Raw genomic sequence first — 18,632 nt, 5'->3', positions numbered from 1 at the left:
CTAAATATGAGAGAGAACCAGTTCAAACTGGTTTAACAGATACCTTGTGCACCAAAAACCCCTAGCAAGGGCATTAGAACAGCAGCTGTGCATAGAATCATAGAATGGTTTGGGTTGAAAGGAACCCCAAGGATCATCAAGTTCCAACCCCCCTGCCATAGGCAGGGCCACGAACCTCCAGATCTGGTACTAGAGCGGGCTGCCCAGGGACCCATCCAGCTTGGTCTTGAACACCTCCAGACATCCTCAGAAGCAACTCCAGCTGCACAGCCACATGGTCCTGCTACAACCCTGGTGCTCTCTGGTGTCTGCCCTTGTGCAAAGACCATAAATGCCCCTCTAGCCCCTAATATAGATTTTTCTGCCTTCTGAAGGTTATCCCAGCTCTCTGCTGCCTCCTAGTTGGTTATGATGCTTGGAGACTGGCTGGGATATGGTAACATTGACCATAATGGATGGGGAGGAAGGGAACAAGATCCTGCAGCTTGAGGGACTCATTGATGATCATGGCATCTCATACTGAAGTGTCCAGTGTCAGCAGCACAAGATGTCCCTGTTGGTTTGACACTGCAGTGTTCAAGGCATCACCAGTGGGACACTAGGAAACTGCTGCTCCTCCTTGTGGACACCTCAGTGGGGCTGGAAAACCACTTTGGGAACCTGCTCTGGCTGCACAACACCCAAATGAATAAAAAACCACATCAGTGCAACCGGCAGACTGTGGTGGAGGCACAGGGAGCAGAGCTTGGACCCGGCTGCAGCTGGAAAAAAAAAGAATGGCTCCCACCAAGCCTACATGAGAGGGACACAGTGACGTAATGTAAAGAAGGGATTCCGGCTGGGGGAGTCCTGGCAGCTCAAATTCTTGGGCCAGTACAGTCAGTGCTTTACTAGAGAACAGCTGCAAGTACTTTTTTTATAGTCTTGAAGCACGCAGCACGTGGGTCAGGTGTGTCAGAGGAGAACAAAGGCACAAGATACCTCGTCTATGCTGAGATATGTGGAAATTTCCCCTCTTCCATCTAGAGTGCCTGGCTGGATGCACCAGAACCCTGAGCCTCTGCAGCATAAGTTACCTGCTGGCTGCCATCCCCTACAGCCTCTCATGCAGGCAGGCTCTGGCAATGTGGCATACACAGTAATTAATCACTGGGCCTGGTCTTTGCTAGAAGTCCTGGAGATCTGTTAAAGGAATCAGTGGCAAGTTTCAAAACTTCTGATGCAGCTTTGGATGAGGACATTTTGTAGCAGCAGTCATTGATGAAGTTCTACAGTAACTCGAAACACCTCAAGTGGCACCTTGCTTAGGAAACAGATGTCTCCCTCTGATGCTGGTCAGCCAAACTGCCTTGCAAAAAAGCTCCTCCTAACATTTTTACAGTCCATGTTGCAGAACCAAGTGGATCAGCTACAGTTTCTCTTAAATAAATGTTTTCACTGCTGACTCTATTTCCCAGTAACTGTAAATTATTACAGTAACACACAGTTCTGTGCTTGAAGACCAATGCAGAGTATTTCCAATTTCTCTCTCCATTTCGTCAAGGAAAATAAGAGTGCCTGGAAAGCTTTCATAGCCCATTTCCCACACAGGCACCACTTTAGCAAGCAGTGCTTGCTTTCTAAATTCTGGAATAGCCATGGCACTTCAAATCTGCATCTGATCTAACTCTAAAAGAATGTCTTCAAACAGGACAAGTGTTGCAGACACAGGCCCTGAGTGACGCCAACGCCTTGCACAGACAACCCCAGATCAGTTTGTGTACCCCCTTATTTAATGATTGCCGGGGTTCATTTACTCATTCAAACCCCAGGAGGCTGTTACCCAAATGTGGAAGGAAAGAGAAGGGCAGAACAATGGAGCTTTGAAGCTGCAGAGCTCTTCCTCAGTTGGGAGCCACATTTAAGAGCTTAGAGCACGTCTGTAGAGTAAGTCCTGTCATTGCCAATGCTTCTAGTTAGGGGGAGAAACAGCCTTCAGGATTTCTTTTTACATTCTGCAGAGCAGGAAGACAGGCCCACTCCTCCTTCTGCATGGGCTGAGAGCTTTCTTGATAACCTGAACAAACTGTTTGACCTCAAAGCCAAAACAGTTTCTTCCTCAGGCAACAAATTAGCACAGGGAGCAGAAGCAACATATCAGAAAGCAGCACATCGCCGTGTCCTCTGTGCAGGAGACAATATTCCAGACTGCCAGGCAGGGCCAACCCCTGCGGTGCCAGCTGCCATGTTTACAGAGCCGTTGTGCCATAGGGGAGACAGAGACATCCAATATTTATCTGTGAGCTAATGCTTCCTGCCTCTGGTCCCACACAGCACTGCCAGGGACCATTGGGAACAAGTCACTCAGAAGCTCAGACAGTCGGTCCCAGGCTGTGGGACCCTCTGGGCAGCAGCACAGCAATGCATTTGCCATGGGGTGATATGGCTCTGCCTTGAAAAGACCAAGGCAGCACAGAGCTGCTTGTCTCTGGCTGCAGGCAGGGGGAGAGCTGAGATTTGCACGTTGTCAGGCAGAAGCAGGGAGCCAGGGCTCTGCTTGCAATGGGGTGTGCAGTCAGGGCAGGGTGACCCCACATGGTGCAACTTGGTCTTGCAGGGCTTGGGTGTGCAGCTGAGCAGCAGCAGAGTTTCTGTGCTTCACTGTGCTGTGTTGTAATGACTTCCTGATGCCCCTCGTGCCCTCCATCACAACTTGAAACACAATGGCATGTCTTCAATGAATGAGAGTGTAAAAACACAGTCTTCTCTCTTAGGGTATATCGAGGGAGGCAGCCTTGGCCTCTAGCGTCCACAGTGAGTTGCCCACTCCACACTGGGACTGGTGACTCCATCAGCAGGCCTGAGTGCCTCCTGGGTGACCCTTCAGAGAGCACACAGGGGCAATGTGGGTGTCAGCAGCTGGACAGGGCAGCTGGTGTGCGTTGGGGGATGGGGTGTTGTGGGGGAGGTGACAGTGACAGCAAAGCACAGTCTGCAGCTAAGAAAACCCTCCTGTAAAGGGGAGCAGTGCTGAGACACCCTGTGCTGCCTGTTCAGTGAAGTTTAATGTACATCCCTTGCCATTATCTTGTGCCTGAGCCATTGCCAGCCCAGAGATGCAGCTCGAGCAGGTTCTGTTTGAAGTGTAGTGTCTGCTCTTGGTTTCAGACCAGAACCTGTCTGACCAGCTGAAGCCCAGTTTCAGGTTACACCCTGCCTCATCTCTGAATTAGTGGGCAATGATCTCACTCTCAGCACTCCCAAGGAAGGGCTTCTCTCTCTGGTTAATCCTACCTGCTGCATTCACCTGTTCGTGGTGTGCCCCCCTCCCCCCCAAACCGCAGGACCATGGCTGCAGCAACACCTGCAGATGAAAGGGTGGGAGATAGCAGGCATGGGAACAGCACCTTCCCCTCTGCGGGTCATTGGTTTTCAGACACCACTCCCAAGACAGATAAGATAAACAATTCCCTTTTATTGCAACTTGTATTATTGGAGCAGGTGCACAAAAAGTAAATCAAGATGGTAAGTTTATTGCATAGGCTGGAAGAAAAACAGAGCAATGGAAGAAATGATACAAGACAGACCATGAAGAGCCATGGGGGAATCAAACAAGCCCTCCCGCAACAGGGAGAGACATGCAGCTGGACTGCCACCAGGCTGTGGGCAGCCATTTCCTCCCTTCCAGCCTTGAAAGGGTCCAAGAATTTAAACTAAAATCTGTACATGAATTTGTGCTTTCTTACACCCATACACACACACACGCACACACACACCCTGATTTCCTCTTTTCACAGCAGTTTTCTAGGAGCAGCAGGCACAGGGGTTCAGGGACTGGTACCAACCCCACAGCAGACAGAGCGTACCAGGGACTACAGGAACATCAGCTTCTGTTCACAGCAGAAGCCCTCAGCATCCAGAGGCACAAGCCTGATGCTGGAGATGCAGCCATACAAAGCTCTGGGCACCCTGCTCCATCAGCCATGGGGAAGACACAGCACCTCAATGAGGTGGAGGCGTTACACCCTGCCACAGGGCCAGGGATGAGCTCTGGGCCCACTGGGGTGGGAGGACAGTTGGGGAGATTGTCTGGCCATGTTCCTGATGCCAGGGACTTAGGTGTGAGGCTGTGTGCTCAGAGGAGAGGGCAGTAACACTGAAGCAGCAGCACAAGCTTCCTGCAGGAAGCATCAGCTACCAGCTCTGCTCACTGGCACAGCCAGGACTACACAGGTGGCATCAGTGCCTCCAGGAAACCCTCTGGTTCCTTCAAGCATCCCTTCACTGTGCCCCACCAACATCTCCTTCCCTTCCTCCCTCAAGCATGTTTCCTGCACTGCAAGCAGTGCTTCCCCCGGGGTTTCTCTGGGAGCAGAGATTTCCCATGGGCAGCACTAGCTGGCACCACAGCAGCAATGAGGAATTGGATCCTTCTGCCCTCCCCTCACCATCAGCGGGAAAAGGTGGGGCATTCCCTTTCATTTCATGTGAGAATAAATAGGTATTTTGTCATTGTGTTCAGGGTCAGAATGAACACTGGAAAAGCAACCAGGGCAACTCATAAGTGGAGGACACATACTATCCTTAGGTGGCTGCAACATGGTAGCCAGGTAGAAAAACTCTAGGTGCGCTTTTCTGTTAAAAAGCAAAGCCTAGTAATTAAAACAGGTTATTTGTTTTTCCTTCCGTCTTGAGAACAGAAACCACTGGAGAGTGTCGCAGGGCTCTCAGAACAGGTCCAGCCAGTTACCAGAAGCATGCAGCCCACACGGGGCTCACCACGACCAGAAGGACAGCTGGAAGGCAGGGCAACTTGGCACAGGTTTGGGGAGAGGGCAGAAAACTTGAAGCAGAGTGGCAGGAAGTGGCACTGCAAAAAAAGAATTGCTGGCCGTGGTGAGCTTGTACCATTCACCATTATGAATGCTACACAGATTCAATCTCGGGGTCCTTCGGTAAGCAGAGCTGAGCTGCGCTCCAGGTTTGAGCAGGAAGAAAGATGTCATTCAGAGTTTCACTGGATTGTTTGAGGTTAGGAAGGGATAGACCTCAGAGAGCATCAGAATGCTCTCAGATCTCAAGTCCAGAGCAGCCATTTAGCCAAATTAGAACCACATTACTGCCAAACCATGGCTAGATCTTGGCCTCAGGCTACCAGTGTCTTCTAAGAAAGAGCCGTACAGACACAGGCCCCCATCTAAAAGCAAAACTCCAGAAGTTCTTGGGAATGTCCCAGTGGGTGGCTGGGGAGAGACAGGAACAGGTCAGACTGGTTTGGTGGCACCATTGTAAAACAGATGCTCAGTGTCCTCCGTGGTGGACAGGGTAGAGTTGGTAGCGGTGGTTGGCTGGCGGCGGCGGCTGTTCTTCCTTCTGTTCTTCAGGAAGAAGTAGCCTATGATGGCCAGAACCACCATGATGCAGATCCCAAGGAGGACAGCTATCACCACTTCAAAGGCACCTGCAAAGGACACACGAACATGAACAAGTTAGGGGGTCTGCTCCACAAGATCTGCAGCAGCACACTAGGAACAAGCAAGCACAAAAGCTGCTGGAGAAGCTCTGCTGGCAAAGAGGAGGAAGTGTGGGCTGACAGCAGGGTGGGCACTGCAAAACTAAGTGAAGAAGACAACTGCATGAAAAAGGGTCTGGCAAGAGTATCACCGTTCTCCCAGATCACAGCTTCCATCATTTCTTGGATGCACCACGCCCTCTAAAGGCTATTTGGTGACTCTGGCAGAATTGGCCATTTGACACATCTATAAATGTCAGACTCTTCTCCAGCACTGCCTTTTTTTTTCTTTTTTTTCTTTTTTTTTTTTTTCCAGAATTTAGTGGTCCTTTTGTAAACACAGCTCCAAGGAGGAATTTACTGTGACATTTTTTGATGTTGAACACTGCAGCATTCATGCAGATTGATGGAAAAGAAATGAGAAGCCTCTGCAATGATCTACAGAGTCACAAAGCAGAAATTGGACCAGAGGTGCATGAAAATTCTCTCTAGACCCTGTTAGTGTCCTACAAACACTGCATTGTTCCCTTGGTCTCAGAGGGGGAGTGGGGAAGAGGTTAATATTTCCAAGAAAGGGCAAAATATTTTTCAGGGCAGAGTGAAAGCAACAAATAAGCTCTGTATGAGGAGCTGTTACTCACTTAACATATCAGTGTGAGGTTCAAAGGTTTCCCATCTCCGACCAATGGCATCTCTTTCTGAATTGGGAATAAGAAGGGAGAAAAGAGTTTTACAAAAAAGGGAACAAGTGCCTAGACAGGTTTCTGAGGAGTGCATTTCCAGCACTGTGAAAAGACTGAACGCATACAGCATCAGAATTCCTCCTATTTATGCTGTTAGCCTCCACAGCACTGCCTGTAGAGCACTACAGTGTGAAACGTTTCCCTCTTGATTGTTTAGAACTTTTGCCTAATATGGAGAATTTTCTTCATTTCTCTCCTCCCACTTGTGGGGAACTGGAGCCAAGCTAGAAAATGACATTCTTTAGAGTGGCCATTCCATACCTCTGGCTAGTTTTGTCACGCTTCTCTGCACCTTTCTAAGCATTAGCATCTACAGAATTTTATCCAGCTCTGACAAATGACAGGCTGCACTGCAGACATGCTGTAGACATGCACTGTTGCTCATATCAATACACTGCAGAACATTGTGGGGCATGGCCAGGATTTGAGAACAGAGCTGCTTTGTTTGAAGGCTCCAAGTCACAGCCTCTTTGTCACCACAGAAATTAATCTGGAGGGATTTTCCAAGATTGATCGGTATTCCAGCCCTCACTGTTCCTGCTTACTTGTGACACCTGAACACGATTTCATGCACTCTTCCTCTTCTTCAAAGTTGTTCATGTTGCCATCACAGCCCCCATAGGTGAAGCGGTCACATTTCTCAGAGAAGGGATTGTAGTACCAGCGAGGGATGCTCTCTGTGCACTGTCCAGTGTCAGGCAAGTCCACGCAGTGAGCTGGTAAAGCAAAGGAGAGGTGCTCTAGCCCAAGCAGCATCTTGTTTGAGCACCAGCCTCTGCTCATGATAGAAGAGCACGAGCACTGCAGCAAAGGGCAACCACGGTGAGACCCATAGCACTCAGGTGCCCACTGCCCAGCAGGCAGATGCTCAAGTTGGCAAAGCCAAGGTGAGCTGCCACTATGGAACACCGGGCTGAATGAAAAGGCAAGAGCTGGCAGATGTCAGCCAAAGTGCTCCTGACAGTATGTACCTTGCTTACGTGTGACATTGATTTTCTGCAGCCTATTGAACTCACGAGCATCTGCAAGAGAAATATTTTATATTAATCTTAGTTGGGGCACTGCAGCACAGTTATTTGCTACAACAAGCCAGGGAAAGGGAGATACACCCTGAGGTTTGTAGGTAGCTCAAAGCTATGATAGGAACATGGGAAAATACAGTGTAGTAACTAGAAATGATTCCCAGTTTGAGTTCAACTTTCTTAGATTTTTCCACCAAGAAAAAAAGGGGAAAATATTCTCACTCCAGGTTTTAAGAAGTATGAAAAAACGCTAGTCTAGGAAATAAGAGAGGGCAAAATAGGAAGCCTGGAAAGGTAACAAAATGCCCACAGATAGGGAAGAGATTACGTGAATTCAGTGAAGAGGATGAGAGAGGAGGAAGAGATTACAGACTTTGGCAGCTCACCACTGTGCATTTATATTAGCATAATGTGAGGGTGTTAAGGGGATTTTTGATGCTGGACCATTTGGGAGAAATCATGGCTTAATTTCCCACCTCCATAAACTAGTATGATCATTCAGGAATAAAACATTGGAAGGGGAGGGGAAGGCAGGCTCTGAAGTCTTACAGGCAGGCACAGGGAAGAGAGTAGGAGGAAACATCCCAGCGGGGAGATCAGCTGTAGCAGTCAGAGATATGGGAGATGGCAGAACCTGAAAATATGGCAATAGTGCAAGCTCATGCAGGATCAGGAGAATACAGAGCAACAAAAAGCAGAGTCAAACATTGAGCACTGCACTCATCCCTGTGCAGATACTAAGTTTTCTAAGCCAGAATGTGAAGAACTTACACTGTTCACAATACACCTCGTCTGATCCATCAGCACAGTCTGGAGTTTCATCACACTCCAGATAGGCATCAATGCAGCAGCCATCCTTGCATCTGAACGAGGAGGCCTGACAGTTCCCATTGCATACTGTGTCAGAAACAGTTCAGATAGTTCATTAAAATTTGTTCATTTTCCCTGCCAAGCAGATGTGTTATGAAGGGCTTAAAAAGCGGTGATAGGGCTGGCAAAGGCTTCTCTTCTGTGACACTCAACTCAAAAAAGAAGAAAATCATTTCTTGCTTATAAGCCAAGCACTGCTCTGGGAACAGCCATGCTTCCCATCAAAACAGCACCGAAGCTGGAGGCAAGGCATGGTAATGCCCCAGTCACCATGGGGACACAGTGACAAAAGAACCAGATGTGGCCGAAGTACTCAATACCTTCTTTGCCTCCGTGTTTACTGGGAAGGAGTGCCCACTGACTTCCCAGGTCCCTGGCTTAAGGGCAGAGTCTGGGGCAGTGGAGCTGCAGAAGAGGAAGATCACTTAGAATTTTGTGAGCAATACAAAAAATGTGGGAAGCAGGGAACTCAGTGCCATGCAGGGAGAGCTGAGCAGGTGGAAGGCTTCCAACTCTGCTCATAAAGTGCAAAGGCAAATGCAAAGACAAAGCAGAGAGTTAAAAGCCCCACACCTGAGACAGAACAACTCCACGCAAGAACAGTGTCTGGATGCCAAGAAGAAATAAAGTTGTGCAGAATAGCCCTGGGAGTCAAGGTGGACATGGTGAATGTGAATTAGCAGAGAGCTCTTGTGGCAAGGATGTCCAAATTCACAGCAGGCTGGGAGAGCTGGCAGAGACAAGTGGCCTTTCTCCTCTGCCCCTGAGGTGGTCCCAGCTGATCAGTGCTCTGCCCAAGTCTGAGCTCTCCAGTGAACAACAGACACCAGCATGCTGGAATGAAGCAGCAGAGATGCAGCAAGAGGTTGGAGCACATGACCTAGTGTGAAGTTTTGGAAAAAGACAGACTTTTTTGGAGATGAATAGTAATAGGGTGAGCAGCAACAGATACATGATCCAATAAGGGAAACTGATTCAAACAGAAGGGAAAACAAATAAGAGGGCTGTCCAGAGAGAACATAAAATCTCCTTCCTCAGAGATACCCAAAAGTAGCTTGAATAGAGCCCTAGGCAACCTGACATAACTCAACCCTGGCCGTACTTTGAGTAGTGGGTTGTGCCCCAGGCATAATTTCCAACCTGAATTATCCTATGACATGAAAGTGAAAGGTTTGGTAAAGAAATTAGTCCTAGACACCTCACTTTCCACACTGAGTGCTAATCAAAAAGCCACAGGAATGGATATGAGACACTAAGCCTGAGATTACAGCAGGATTACATAGAGGAGCAGAAGGCTTACCTGGCATTTGTCGCCCACTGACAGAGCCTGAAGAAACAAGAGGAAAAATAAGTAAATTTACCACCACACTACTTTGTCAGCTTAGGATCAGCTTTATATTGCTTCATGTTTCACCTAAGAAATGTGTATTTTCTGGAACACAGCCCTGTAGTGGTGAGGAGCAGAAATACAGAATTTAGGTTAAGGATGCTGGATGAAAATTTGGTGAGGGTCTGTGCAGCCAGGGACGTAGCAGGGACATCTGGCACTGAAGACACTGTGCCAGAAGGAGCCAGTTCTTGCCGATGCCCATCCAGGTTGGTTACACCAACATGTGGCCAGTGGTGATGACTGATGCTAAGGAAAGCTGATCTGTCATCAACTAGGGGAACAGAGATCCAGGAGCTGGGCACTGTGGGACCCTCATCAGCTTCATCTCCCCAGCTCTCCAGACTCTATCTGCCAGCCACAGAGGTGCAGTACTTGCTCATAGGGACATCCCAAACCTATGAGAAAGAAGGGACTGATTTTTGAAGCAGACTCACCTTTAACATTCCTGCAGGCAAGTTGACACTCCTCTTCTCGTAAGTAGTTATTCTTGTTAGGTTTGCAGCCACCAAAAATGAACTCCTGACACTGCTGAAGAGTTGGGTTATAAAACCAACGTGGAAATGAACCCCGACACCAGCCAACCTTCTTTGGACTCAAGCAATGCTCTATCAAGAAAGTTAAAATAAAGGGGTCTGGTTAACATGTTTTACCTGCACATACAGAAAATAAAATCTTCCAAAGGAAAGTTTGTCAACAGTGCAGATGTTTGTCTGAAAAAGAAATTACAAAATCCCAAGTGACATGGAGAAGGTAAGTAGGGAATCACATATTACATTTTCTTCTATCAGAGGACAGAGTACTAAATCAAACTGGAAGGTGCCATATGCATAAAAGCAAACAGCAAAGAGTTCAGCTGTAAAACTCCTTGCTTCAGGAGTCCAAGAACTTGTCCAAGAATTCATTGCCCCAGTGCAGTTGTAATGCTGAATACTTTGATCATTAAACAAGGCCACTATATTAAAACATACAGATAACGCCAGGGCCATTTTGAACATCGCACAGATGGCTTCACCTGTCCTGTGGCTTAAGGGAATTGGGCCCTTCCCAATAAAACCATGGGGTCAACAAGTCCTTTTAGCTTCTTCACTCTTTTGCATTCAGATGTACCCCCAGGATCCAGCTACTCTGGGATTACCCCGTAGAGGGGGCAATGGCATGCAGAGGGGATCAGATTGCAGGCCACCTCTTCTATGAGAGGATGAGAAAACCCTTAAATGCAGAGACTCTCACTGTTTCTCAGGTTCAGGGTTCTACAGTGAGAAGTTGACATGCAAGCCCACCCTGCTGACTGTGCTCTTTTCCCACCTGCCCCCTGAGAATAGGGCTGGCAGAGCTCCCCAGCTCAGGCACACTAACAAGATGTCTGTGGGCTCACCTTCAGTCTGCTCAGAATTCAGCACTATGATGGTGATGTTGCTGAAGTCTTGCTGCTGGGCAGTGTCCGTGACAGTAAGCTGGAAAACGTAAGTGCCCACCTGTAGGTTGGAGACTTCTGCCTGGTCTTTTTCATGCATCTGAGAATGCAAAATAAAAGCAGAAAAGGCATGTGTAATGAGAGGATGAATGAAGCCCACGTTTCTGCTGTATGAGGAAGAAACAAGCTTGGTTGCAAATCCCCAAGCAGAACTCTGGCATTAAAAATAGCCCAGTGCTTTGGCTTAGGATTTTGCTTTTTGAGTTGTTTTTTTCCTGGAAGTTGCTTTGGCTGAGCTAAGGGAAAGGAAGAAGGAGAGCAGCATCTCCAGATTTCCACAGCCCCTTACAGCTAGATATTGCTGCTCCTCAAAATCAGCCATTAGCTGGTAAATTAACTCTCCCAAGAAGGTGCCACAAGAGCTCCACAGGCTTTCTAGAGTATTTTGCTGAAGTTTTACAACAACTGTTTGCTCTTCTAAAGCCACAAATCCCATTAAACATCTACAAAGTAGTGTCCATGCCCTAGAGATGCTGGAGCTAGTCAGGAGCCTTGGCTTCTGCTCCAGCTCAGCTAAATTGGAAATCCCAACACAGAGCAACTGCATGTGACAGAAACCAAATTGCTTCCTTTGTGCAACTCCTTACCGTTATCTCTACAGAGGGGTCACCAAGGACCTGTTTCCATTCATACGTGACAATCCCATGGTCATCTGTGCTGTCTGCACCTCTCAGCATCACTGGCTCCCCTGGCTGCACCCGCATGTCCATGCCAGCACGGGCTACTGGAGGACGGTCATCTGTGGAGGAAGAGAAGAGCAAAACATTGGTAGGAGGCAGACCTCCAGTCCTTATTCACATTATGAGAAAAGGGGACTCTTCCAGGGTAAATCAATATGGATGCCATCCACTAAAAGGAGAACGCTTTGATACAGCTGTGCTTCTTGCAGCCTGTGCAAACAACACATGATCAGTACCGTTACTGCTGCCCTCAGCCGTTTAATAAGTCCACAACTCTGGCAGTGCCTTTTGAGCCACGTCTGCCCACAGGAATCCCAGGAGGAGGCTTTCCTTGTGGCTACAGCCGCTGCGCTTTCAGCAGCAGGACCACAGCCCCGCAAACAGCACAGAACAATCTCCACCCCATCACTTATAGAGATGACCTGATGTGGGCGGTAAAGAATGTGGAATGGACTCTCATAATTCCTTCTGCTGGTTCTGTGCACTGCGTTGTGTGCTTAACTGGAGCTGTGCAAGGTGGGATCAAGTTGGACCCCACCTCATCTGCCCCACTCTCTGACACAGGTGCCTTAGAAAAAGCACACAAATGCCATTCACGCCATTGCTATTTTTTGTCTCATTCCACAGACTGGCTTACTAGCAGCCCCCGCAGGCCATTAAACTCATCTACAAACAGTGAGTATAAGAGATGAAAACTGATCTCTGCCAGTGCCAGCAAGGTCAGACGGTGCAGTGACACACAATGAGCCTGACTCATTGTTCCTTTTGGTCTGAAGGCCTTCTGCTTGGCTCAGACCATAAAACACCACCTGGTAGTTCCCATACCAGGACTCAATGGTTGGGTTCAAACTGAGCCTTTTGGAAAGGCATCAGTTTTCATTTTCAATCTAGATGTGTCACTGCCATTTTTATAAAATTGGAACTGAAGAAGTGGATTACTGCCCAAAGCCTTTAGCTGGAAACCTATTCCATCAGTTAATTACTTTCACTGTTTCAGACCTAGTCTTAATTTTCTGCTGTATTTCTGAATTCATGTCCCACCTGCTGCCTCTTGCTAGAGCAGGGACCTGTAGTTTAAAGCATATATGCAAACAAAACTGACATTAAAAACAAGCCATTTGTTAGTTCCTTCATCAATTATTTAAGCAGTAAAGAAGGTTTTGCAGTATGTACTCAGGCAAGAGTGGCCACAGTCACAAGACCACAGTCACAAGATCAAGAGATCTTGAATTCTACATCCAGAATTTTCTATTTTCTAGTATCTTTTGATACTTGGTGAAGACAACAAGCAAAATCAATCATCCCTTTGAGCACTGTTCCTGGCTGCAGACCTGCAGCTCTCCTCCCTCATTGTCAGGCTGCCTTTTGCAATGTGAGAACAACTTAATCACCCTGTGCAGCTGCGGGGCTTCTGGTTAACTTCATTACACCAGCTGCTCTCTACTGTCTGTCACCAGCATTATCTTGTAGTCCTCCTCATGTAGCACCATGGGATGATGCTTTTAGCAGCAGCCACCAAAACAGGCAGAGGCCAGAAAGATGGCATTTCCATTAAAAGCAGAGGGGTCCACTCCAGTGTCCTTTGGCCTTTGGGTGAGGCATTGCTCCCTGCTGCTTCCTTCCAAAGGGCTGCCTGCCAAAGTGATAGAAACTGGCCTCAGCGAGGCACAAAGACAGCTGGAAGACACCAAACTGTGCTGGGCCAGCCTGGCCCTCTTGGCTTTGATCAGGGCTGGCAAAACAAATAAATGAAGTTTTGTTTTACTTTCAAGAGATCTTGCCAAGGGTCACAGGAGCATTTGTAGCCAAAGGAGTGACCGCAGCTGGCAATGCACTCCAAACAAACTAGGAAACAACAGCCCCACAGCTATGTGGCACACAGCGCCATGAGCTCTGGAAATGGATGCTCCTACTGTTCCACTGGGCCTCCTGATTGCATGAACCCGACCCATCAGGTGGGGGCAGACACAGGGGAAAGACCAGTTAGTTCTGCAGTCACAGATTGGTCGTTAACTTACAGCAAATCCAGGTGGTGCTTTTCCTTGACATTTTTAAGCACATGCACTTAAAACCAAAACAAACCAAAACAACCAAACACACAAATACCAACAGAAAAACAAAATGCTTTACTGAAGGTCGATTGAGTTGTTTTCAGTTATGGATTGCACAGTGAAACAAAGAGTTGGTTCTGATTATGGGGTCAGCTACCTCTCCAGATCCCATCTTTGGTGAGCAAAGTTCCCCATGTGTGCTCATCCCCAGAAAGCCAGAGGGTTTGCTTGTGTGCATGGACTACCAAGGAGGACCTTTCCCTAGAAATGAAGGACTTCATTTTCAGAGGGTTCTACTTTCTCTCATAGACTATGAGAAAGCTCACCAACATTGGTGTATTTTCATCACTGACCCTTTGGTGAGTGTTCTCCACCTGAGCTTCATAAACAAGTGCTCACTGAGCTGGGGTCAATACCAACAAACTGCTCTGAGAAGGGAGGTTCTCCATTCAGCTCCTTTGGCTCTGAAAGGCCATCTGAAAAACGAAAGCTGCCTTTGTTCTAATGCTCTTTGGACTCTGGAAAGTTTCTGTAGAAGTCTGTAATTAACAGGGATATTAAAGCTTTATGATGCCATTGCACGTCATGCACTTTTCTGTGGGGCACCAGCTGCTGGAGTCACGTCATTGAGTGACAACTTCAGTTTCCAATCAAAATACATAGGAAAATGATTTATCTTCTTTGTCACTGATCCTGCATAAAAACTCAATAGAGTAAATGCTCACAACTAAAATCTTCCATATTTGAGTGGCTCATACGGTATTCAGGCCTCAGTTTCTGTTTTTTGCTTTTTAAAAAATAATTTAATGCCACTTCAAGGCTTATGCAGTGAATGGATTACTTGGCTTCAGCTCTACCAATGAGCAAACCTGAACCAAAGTTGATGGGAAACAGAAACTTGAAGGATACTGAATTCCTATGAGAGTTGTAAAAGTAAGTACAGGGCTGGGAGGAGACCCCAGCAGGGACCTTAATGTCAGAAATGGAACATGCTGGAAAAACCCTGTGGAAGGCAAAGCTCCCAGTGTGAGGATTTCTGTTTTGGTGCTCACATACCAACTACTGCCCTTGTGACACAAATTCACAGAAAACCAGATTTCCTCCATTCCAGCACTCACAGAGATAACACCACACCATGGGAACCTGAGACTGTAAAGTGATACCTCAATATAGCAGAATGTGCTGAGATTGCCTCTGCTTGTTTATCATCACTCCCACAGCCCAACACTGTGCCCTGGTATGGCTCACTTCAGCCCCTCAAGCCAAAAGGCCAGACACCCACACTAGGAAGATTTCCCACAACTCATGCAGTTCTCAACACTTGCTGACATGAAGCTTTGCAGGAGGAGAACCCAGCAGCTCAGCTGATCCCTCAGCAGGCCATGAGGCAGGAGCCCAGCTGGAGCTGCAAGACCCTCCCTACCACCCACCCGTCTCCCACCCAGACTGTGCATTAGGAGCGTGTCACCCAACGTTTCACAACCCCCACAAAGGGTTCAGTTCAAGAAACGGACAAAGGTTCAGGGAGGTTATTTTTCAGCCTCACACCCAGAACTGGTTTGCCCAGACCAGAATAAGCTCATGGTGGTTACCTCAACACCAGCCTCCATGATTACCAGCAAAGTGCAGGTGAGCCTGCCCCTCCCCAGTGAGCCAGGCAGAAAACTCGCAGCAAAGTTCAGGCTGTGGAGTGATTTAAGGGGATAGAGCTTCTTAGTTATGCCAGCAAGAGCATTTGCTGTTGCCAGTACCCAGAGGTTTTCTCTGAAGCTGTAACGCCTCAGCAGGGTGGCAGTGGCACACTTCAAGGCTGCCCTGACCCTGTGCTGTTTCCATATGCAATGCTTCCCCCATAACCCCCTCCTAGCTTCCAGCTCTTTCTATCAGGAAACACTCCACAAATAAATTTGTCTTTCAGCAGCCCAGAAAAGCTGTGCTTTCTTTCAAGTGTTGTCTACCTCCGCTTGAAAAGTCATAAGCCTCTGAATCCAACAGGTCTGTTGTTGCAGTACTGTGAATCCTACGACATGTGGCTGTTCTCTTTAATGTCACCCACCGGGGCACTGAGCCACATAAACACATATTTCACTATTGGCTAGAAAAGTATGCTTTTGATCCTCATTTCTGTAGAGCCCATCTGGAGACTGCCACCGAGCACACTCTTGGGGCTCTGAGGAAGCTTGACAGCATATAAAGGAGGGCATCATACAGTTCCCTACCCCTCTTCAGAGCCCAGCCCTGGGGACGATGACAGCCCAGGTCCAGAGCAACCACAAAGCTTTGCATTTTCACAGGGAAGCAGCACAACAGTGAACAGACAGCTTTGTCTGCAGCACAAACTTAGGTCTAAGAGGAACGTGTAGGAGGAAAGCCCAGTGTGCTGAAAACAGCTTCCTTACCCCCAGTTTCATCCTGCCTCTTCAGGTATCCCCAACAAATCGGAAGCAAAACCCACATCCAACTTCCTTATTGCTGCAGGTGGGCACACAGAGCATTTCTGCCATGTTCTCCATTTTCACTGTGGTGAAAACACCTGCTCCACCACTGCCACCCCACACCCAACCCTGCAAAGCCATGGACAGCCTGGGGAGGGGGCTGCAGCCTGCTGGTCTGCAGAGGTGAATGGACCTCATTGCTCAAGAGCACATCATATTTTTAATCTAACCTTGTGAAACCAAGATGCATTGAGGATGATGCATTCCCATTTCTTCCTACAGAAAAGCACGTAGGAGTTCAGGCAGCTGCCAGCACACCAGTTCTGCTCCTGGAGATGTGGCATTCAGTGCATCACTAGCTGCACCCCCATGGGAAGGCTTTTGAGACTGGACCGGAGGCATGGGAATGACTGCTGCTAGCAAGGAGCTCTGATTCATGAGAAAGCCCTAAAATGCAGTGGGAAGCGACTAGGGGAAAGAGAGAGCAGGAGAGCCATCTCTACTCTGACAAAATCTGTTGGCCTTGCAGGCTGGCACATCTTAGCAGAAGATCTGAGACTATACAGCTCAGATGATCAAGTCATGCACCCAACTGCTCCCCAGGACACCTGCACTGTGCCCCAGGGGTGGGCTGGAGGGCTGGGGGATGTTTCCTGGAAGCTCTGCCCATCCCTCCACAGGCAGTAAGCTGGTTAAAGCTGCCAAAGACCAAGTCATGTCAGAGGCTTGTTAGGCTTCCTCCAAAACAAGGGAGGAAGGAAGCAATAGGAGGAATTGGTTTTAGTGCTTCTGAACACGGCATTTTAAGGATACTGCAAAGCACATGGCTGGTGGCCAGCTACAGATTAGCTTGTTTTCCACTTGGATTTCTAGGCCAGGTGCAAACTTTCTGAGCAGGTAAGTGGAGGCTGGGAGAGAGAAACAGACACAGAGTGGATGCAATATGATCAAAACCAAGCAGCCCCAACAAGTCCCATAGAGGGGCCTCACAAGACTGGAGCTGTGGCAAAAGGAAAGGTATGCGAACTGTGCCCTGCCTCCAGCCCCCAAGCAATTAGGAGCTTAATGCAGCCCTTTAAATACAGGCATGTTTCAATTTTAGAGGATTTCACTTTCCAGCCTTACAGGGCTGCAGGGGAGGAGCAAGGAGGGAGAAAGAAGAAAAACAATATATTTTTCTCTGCCTCTTTAAGGATCAAAACCAGCCTGCATTTGGTAAACACACGCTCCACCCGTTTCAAATAGGTTACAGAATGGCTCCTGCTCTATTTACTAATGAGCAGACTGAGGAACAGATCTTGAATTGATGAAATGCAGCAGCACAAATCATATTTGGTAGAAATGAGGCCCAAAGCCCTCACTGCTTTCCGATCCCCAGCTTGCACAGATCGTTTATGGACTCCTTACCACTAGATCCATGATTCTGCATTGCCTGGTGATAGGTATCGTAGACATCCTTCTTCAAGAAGTTGAGAAAGCCGACCTTCCTGGCAAACCTGCAGACAAATGTCTGCTCGTAGAGGCAGTTGAGGAGAAAGCAGCCCTGGATATGGTCTTCCCCTAAGGCTGGGTCCTGCTCCACAAGGGCCAGGTTACAATCAGGGTCCTTACAGCAAGCCCTCATGCAGTCCCTGCTCCGATGGACCATGGGGGATGATAAAAAAGTGGCTCCATTCTGGACGGAGGCATCTGTGTCCAGCACCAAGCCCGGTATCCCTGCTGTAAAGTCCTCCAGGCACGTTTCTCCAAAGGGCTTTCTCTCCTGCTCTTCACCGAAGACCACCCCTGCTACCAGCACCAGGCAGACACAGAGTCCGGTCTGTGGACCTGGTCTTCCTCTGGCCATGTCGGCACCCCGATCCTCCCCACCTTGTGACTCTAGTCCTTTCCTAAAGGGAGAGAAAAGAGAGATCAAGCTAAGAGGGATGGTGTCCAGGTACATGCCAGCGTGGGGTGAGCAGGGACCTGGAGTATGTCCAAGGCCCTGTTTGTCCAGGTGGACAACATGTCCCCCCACCCTGCAGCTCACCCCCAGACCCACGCTCTCAGCCCCCACCTGTATGGCCTTAGATGGGACCGATGCCAGCAGTGGGGTGTTCCCCTGGTCCCCTATACCTTCACCCCTCAGGTGTGCCCTCAGCAGCGTCCAGTGCAGACAAAGGCACAGAAGGGGCAGGAAGTGAAAACCAACTCCCAGAGAGAGGGGAAAAAAAATCAAGTCACTCCTCTCCACGCTGTGTTGCGTAAGAGGAAGGGGAGGAGAGCGGGCTGATACCATCTCCAGCTCAGCTGGCAAGGGAGCGAAGGCTCACAGGGAGCACCCAGTGCAACCCTGGGTGTTTGAGAGCCATACACTTCCTTGCAGAGATGCAAGGGCACCCAGCACCTTGCTGTGCTTCAGCCAGCCAAAAGCCCAGACCTGCTGTGCTGAAAGGTGGTAGCTCTCACAGCCCGGCATCACTGGGGGGTGGCACGG

General features: G+C 48.5%; 1 protein-coding gene across 5 annotated transcripts; it reads right to left on the bottom strand.

Annotated features, from left to right (window-relative positions):
• Nucleotides 1-3,434: 3,434 nt before the first annotated feature.
• SPINT1 (serine peptidase inhibitor, Kunitz type 1) lies at nt 3,435-18,313 on the bottom strand. 5 transcript variants are annotated; one of them, XM_015864543.3, is made up of 11 exons: nt 18,213-18,313; nt 17,564-18,045; nt 11,578-11,729; nt 10,892-11,030; nt 9,951-10,121; nt 9,427-9,453; nt 8,028-8,153; nt 7,206-7,256; nt 6,780-6,950; nt 6,133-6,189; nt 3,435-5,440 (listed from the first exon to the last, which is right to left on the bottom strand). In XM_015864543.3, the coding sequence occupies exons 2-11, from the start codon at nt 18,000-18,002 to the stop codon at nt 5,244-5,246; spliced, it is 1,530 nt and encodes a 509-aa protein (XP_015720029.2). In that variant the 5' UTR covers nt 18,003-18,045; nt 18,213-18,313; the 3' UTR covers nt 3,435-5,243. The 5 variants fall into 5 exon arrangements, with proteins under 5 accessions (XP_015720029.2, XP_015720030.2, XP_015720031.2 ...); XM_015864544.3 differs by having other exon boundaries at nt 18,272-18,313; XM_015864545.3 differs by lacking the exon at nt 8,028-8,153.
• Between the last annotated feature and the right edge of the window lie 319 nt (nt 18,314-18,632).

Source organism: Coturnix japonica, chromosome 5 (genome assembly GCF_054131305.1).
Source record: "Coturnix japonica strain WE chromosome 5, WE-NBRP24, whole genome shotgun sequence".
Taxonomy (NCBI): domain Eukaryota; kingdom Metazoa; phylum Chordata; class Aves; order Galliformes; family Phasianidae; genus Coturnix; species Coturnix japonica.
Note: the sequence above shows the minus strand (reverse complement) of the source record. Positions and strands in the feature narration are given on the sequence as shown.

Coding starts and splice junctions, on each gene's coding strand:
- SPINT1 (XM_015864543.3), bottom strand. CDS start 18,002: ATGGCCAGAGGAAGACCAGGTCCACAGACCGGACTCTGTGTCTGCCTG. Junction 11,031..11,577: donor ACCCCTCTGTAGAGATAACG/GTAAGGAGTTGC, acceptor TTGCATTCTCAG/ATGCATGAAAAAGACCAGGC. Junction 6,951..7,205: donor CAATGTCACACGTAAGCAAG/GTACATACTGTC, acceptor TTGCTTTACCAG/CTCACTGCGTGGACTTGCCT.